Source organism: Lithobates pipiens, unplaced genomic scaffold, assembly GCF_037356315.1.
Source record: "Lithobates pipiens isolate NorthernLeopardFrog02 unplaced genomic scaffold, aLitPip1_a1.2 Scaffold_19, whole genome shotgun sequence".
NCBI lineage: Eukaryota > Metazoa > Chordata > Amphibia > Anura > Ranidae > Lithobates > Lithobates pipiens.
Window position 1 is genome coordinate 460,181,663 of NW_027507764.1, and position 5,454 is coordinate 460,187,116.

At 46.5% G+C, this 5,454-nt stretch overlaps 1 protein-coding gene across 1 annotated transcript; it reads left to right on the forward strand.

The window, feature by feature from the left end:
- Window positions 1-517: 517 nt before the first annotated feature.
- BHLHE22 (basic helix-loop-helix family member e22) lies at window positions 518-5,224 on the forward strand. Its single transcript, XM_077492785.1, has one exon. It carries the CDS (start codon window positions 3,236-3,238, stop codon window positions 4,142-4,144), a length of 909 nt encoding a protein of 302 aa, XP_077348911.1. The 5' UTR covers window positions 518-3,235; the 3' UTR covers window positions 4,145-5,224.
- Window positions 5,225-5,454: the final 230 nt, after the last annotated feature.

The window sequence follows — 5,454 nt, forward strand, 5'->3', positions numbered from 1 at the left end:
TATGCCCATTGGACTTTTTCTGCTGGCATTTCCCAACGGACTTTAGATTGAGAGCCTGTTCTAAAATTTTCCGTCGGAATTGCCGATGGAGTTTTGCCTGATGCAAAGTCCGACCATGTGTATGTGGCATAAGAGTGGCAGATGTGGAATTCCCTTCCTCAGGTAATGGTCTCCGTGGGAGCATCGATAGTTTCAAAAAACTATTATATGAGCACCTGAACGACCACAACATACAGGGATATACAATGTAATACTGACATATACTCAACCACATAGCTTGGGCTTGATGGACTTTTTTTCAACCTCACCTACTATGTAACTTCCATCATCCAATCATGTGCAAGCAAACATGCTGTTTTTTTTGTTTTGTTTTTTGTCTTGCACCTGATTGGATAAGCATTACTTCATTTACTAAGCTCTAGAGCAACTTCACTTGCAGAATGAACAGTCTATTTGCTTTTAGTAAACCCCTTGCAGTTCAGTCGCACTCTTGCAGATCCATCCATAAAGTCAGCTATTTCTCTCCCATCATAAAGTCCTGCTAGGAAGTACTAAGGTGGGCTATTTGCAAACTCCATTTTCTGGTTTATGTAATGCTGGACAACACTCCTCATACATCTTCATAAAAGCAGGAGTAAGTAGTTGCTGATTGACTCCAGAGAAGCTGAGATGAAGATGTACAGCACATAAAATACAGAGAGCAGCCTCTAGAATATAGAGTCTATATAATAACCTCTCCCCCCCCATTGACAACATACATTTATTGGCTGGGAGCACTTCAAAATCTTCAGAAAAAAAAAAAAAGAAAGAAAGATGTGCAGAGCCTTGTTGTAATTTGCAGAAGGAGGCAAGGAGCCTGGTAGATGTAAAGAGGGGCTTTCCTGTGCTCATTGAGGAGTGAAAGTCGCCGCACATGTCAGGCTAAAGGCAGTTGTTGGGTTACTAAGAGGACAGCGCGTCTTGGAAACATATGCGATCCCTGTGTATACAGATGGTGCGGAGAATAATGGAGCAGGCGCCTTTTATAAAGCTCTGGCTGCTGCTGCTGCTGCCTGTCTTCAGAGCTGGGAAATGAAAGTGCTCAGACTCCGGGCCAGCGAGCAACTGGGATTGTTTGTTACCGTTTTAATCCTATTAATTAAAACGTTAACCTGATTGGGTAGAAAGCTGTGTCCCAACAGGCGAGTCTTCTTCATAATAACCTACTCAGAGATAATGATGTAAAAGACTCCCCCGTCTGTGCCTGCCGCTGCTTGATGGCTCCGGAAATCTCTTGAAGGTGAATCCAAGCAAGAGAAGAGCGAGAGAGAGAGAGAAGAGAGAGAAGAGAGCAGATCTATAGAGCTCAGAATGCCTGAACACAGGGCAACCGGCTGGAGCTGAGCGGACAACTGCCTACTGAGCCGGACCTCTGCCGCCTGGGTCGTTCGGAGCCGGACCTCTGCCGCCTGGGTCGTTCGGAGCCGGACCTCTGCCGCCTGGGTCTTCCCGGACCTGAGCCGCCGGAGCTGAGCCACCAGGGTGATCCCGGACCACAGCCGAGTCGGACCCGACATTGGAGTTAAGCCTAAACCAGCGAACCGAGCAGGACTTTATCCACTACAACTGACCCACTCGACCTGAACCGGACTTGTACCCCCAAATCTGTGCCTAAGTTGACCCTTTAAAGCTGAGAAGGACATGAACCCGTATATCTGTGCCTAAGCTGAAACAAAACAGTTGAGAAGGACTTCAACTCCCAAATCTGTGTCTAAGCTGACCTACTGCCGCTGAGAAGGACTCGTACCCCCAAATTATATGTTTAAGGAGACCCTCTACTGGCGAGAAGGACTCGTGCCACTAAATTATATGACTAAGCTGACCCTCTACTGCTGAGAAGGACTTGTACCCCGCAAAGTCTGTGTCTAAGCTGACCCAATACAGCTGAGAAGGACTTGTACCCCCCCCCCCCACAAATTCTATGTCTAAGCTGATCCAATACAGCTGAGAAGGACTTGTACCCCCCCCCCCCCCCAATTCTATGTCTAAACTGATCCAATACAGCTGAGAAGGACTCTTACCCCCAAATTATATGTCTAAGTTGACCCACTACTGCTGAGAAGGACGCACACCCCCACATTATATGTCTAAGCTGACCCACTACTACTAAGAAGGACTTGTACCCCAAATTCTATGTCTAAGCTGACCCAATACAGCTGAGAAGGACTTGTACTCCTAAATCTTTGTCTAAGCTGACCCACTACTGCTAAAAAGGACTTGTACCCCTAAATCTTTGTCTAAGCTGACCCACTACTGCTAAAAAGAACTTGTACTCTTATATCTGTGCCTAAGCTGACTCACTACAGCTGAGAAGGACTTGAGACCCCCAAATCTATGTCTAAGCTGACCCAATACGTCTGAGAAAGACTTGTATCCCCAAATCTGTGTCTAAGCTCACCCACTACTGCTGAGAAGGACTTGTACCCCCAAATCTATGTATAAGCTGACCCACTAAAACTGAACCGGACTCTACACTGGAGTTGAACCTGTTATGAAGTACTGAGCAGGACTTGACTCCCTAGAGTTGACCCAATACAGCTTAGAAGGACTTGTACCCCCAAATCTGTGTCTAAGCTGACCCATTGCTGCTAAGAAGAACTTGAAGCTGACCCTATACTGCTGAGAAGGACTTGTACCCCAAAATCTGTGTCTAAGCTGACCCAATAGATCTGAGAAGGACTTGAACCCCCAAATCTGTGTCTAAGCTGACCCACTACTGCTGAGAAGGACTTATACCCCCAAAATCTGTGTCTAAGGTGATCCAATACAGCTGAGAAGGACTTGTACCCCTAAATCTGGGATTAAGCTGACCCACTACTGCCGAGAAAAACTTGAAACCACAAAATCTGTGCTAAAATGACCTACTACTGCTGAGAAGGACTTGAACCCCCAAATCTGTGTCTAAGCTGCCCCACTAAAGCCTACACTGGAGTTGAACCTGATACAGAGCACTGAGCAGAACTTGACCCAATGGAGCTGCCCTGCTAGAACTAAGTCGGATTGACACTGGAGTTGAGCCTTGTTGAACCGACACCCTGGAGCTGATCCGAACCTGACCCTGAAGCTGAGCCGGACCCGTTAGACTGGGGAAAGGACCACCCGGCTGTGACCACCCTAAAGTGAGCAGGACCCCCCCAGGTGGAAGTTGTGAATGATTGACTGGTGTGACAGGCCAAGTGTAAAGTGAGGACTTGCCATGGAGAGGGCTCTGAACCTGACAGAAGAGGACCTGTTCCACAAGAGTCTGAGTGTGTCCGCTAAGAGGATGGAGTCCGCCTTCCGCTCCCCCCAGGGTCTGGACTTATCCCAGTCGGGAGATCGCTCCCCCCTACATTGTTATGACGGACCCGACCCCTCTGATCTGCTCCGACACCACCAGGGCTCGGGCTCCTCGCTGTCAGCTGGTGGAGGGATGATCGGGGGAACGGGGGAGTCTCTGGCTCTAAGCAATGCGCTCAGCATGTGCGCTAAGTACGGGGAGAGTGGCGGGAGGGTGTCGGTGGCGGAGAGCAGCGGAGGAGAAGATCAAAGCCCGGATGATGATAGTGACGGGCGTTGCGATCTGGTGCTGAGGTCGGGAGATCACAGGTCCTCCCAGGCGGGCATGAAGTCGGACGGCCCCTGCGGTCCAGTGACAGGCAAGAAGTCGAAAGAACAGAAAGCCCTGAGGCTGAACATCAACGCCAGGGAGAGGAGGCGAATGCACGACTTGAACGATGCCCTGGACGAGCTCCGAGCCGTCATCCCCTATGCCCACAGCCCCTCAGTCCGGAAACTCTCCAAGATTGCCACCCTGCTCCTGGCCAAGAACTACATCCTCATGCAAGCCCAGGCGCTGGAGGAGATGAGGAGGCTGGTGGCTTATCTCAACCAAGGCCAGGCCATCTCCGCCGCCTCCATCCCTAACCCTGCTGCTGCTGCCGCTGCTGCCGCTGCCGCCGCCGCGGCCCTGCACCCACTGGGCGCCTACGAGCAGGCGGCTGCCAGCGCTGCTGCCTACCCGTTCAGCACCGGGCTCCAAGCTGCCAGCTCCTGCCCAGACAAATGTGCCCTCTTCAACAGCGTCTCTTCCAGTCTGTGCAAGCAGTGTACAGACAAGCCTTAGCAGCCTCTAGCCAAGGAGCTGGCATCAGCTGGCAGCACAGAGACAATTCCCACCAAGTCATTGGAAAGAACTTGCGACCACTTGGCTTGTCCATCATCCCCACCTTGCATTTGATTTTTACTTTTCTCCAACCTTGATAGACAAAACCCGACAATTCAGTTCTCCATGTCCCCATCTCAATGATGGTGACAAATGGCAACAGCCTGTGCGGGAAATTTCCATTATTTATGTTACAAAATCGCTGCTCATTGAAAAAAAAAAACTGCTAATGATTGCAAAGCCTATTTCCTTTATAACTGACACTTCTGAGAAATTAGAAATAAAACAAAAAAAGGGCACTTGAATTTGATAATGTTTTTGAGCCAGGAAAACACTTGAAATATTATAGACTTATTTAATTAAAAAAAAAAAAAGAACTCAACCTTACAAGGTTATAAATCATTTGTATTTTTTATCGTTGTCTGAACTTTGTATGATGATGACATTGCTTCAAATATTTTGGTGAGGATGTTGAACTGGCATGCAGACCAGAGAAGTGTCTGGGGTTGGGGGGGTGAAAGTTTTTTTTTTTTGGTGCACCTTGTTGATCATTATGGAATGTTGTGTGGGAATAAGTGGTAATTTATGTGTCACTAATTCAATAATTGTTCCAATTTATTTATCTTGTGTTCCAGTTGAAAGAAAGTGAGATGCATTTTTTTGTTTTTTTATTTATATTATTTTTGGTGATGTGGGGGGGGGAGATCTATGCTAAAATGAATTTCTAAACTTGTGCCAAGTGTTTCAAAGCTTAATAATAATTTTAAAAAAAGCCAGCATATCAGACATTTTTAATGTTTGCGAACTGGAAAAAAAAAATAGAACCATTTTGATCTGAAGTTGCAACTTAACTGTGTTTAAGCTAAGCTTTAATAAATGGCTTCCCTCCAAAAAAAAAAAATCTGCAAGAGGATGTGTATTATTAATTGGGGAGTATGCATAATTTTGTTCTTTTAAATCAATTGCAATTCTGATCCCATTTAATCTGAGATAACTACATCTGGCCTGGTTTGCAATAAAAGAAAATCGTATCAACTGTTATAGGATGACTTTTTGCTTTCTGTGTGTGTATGTTTAAAGATTTTATGCTTTTTATATGGGGGTTTTTTATGTTTTTTTTTTTTTTTTTTTTTAAAGAAATGATCTTAGAAATGAAGGATTCTCTAAAATGTAGAAAGACACTGCCTATCTACCCTGCTGTTTGTGGCACTTGGCAGGGTTCAGTTTGTCATGTTGAATGGGTGATGGACTTGATGGCAGGTCAAGGATGT

Coding starts and splice junctions, on each gene's coding strand:
- BHLHE22 (XM_077492785.1), top strand. CDS start 3,236: ATGGAGAGGGCTCTGAACCTGACAGAAGAGGACCTGTTCCACAAGAGT.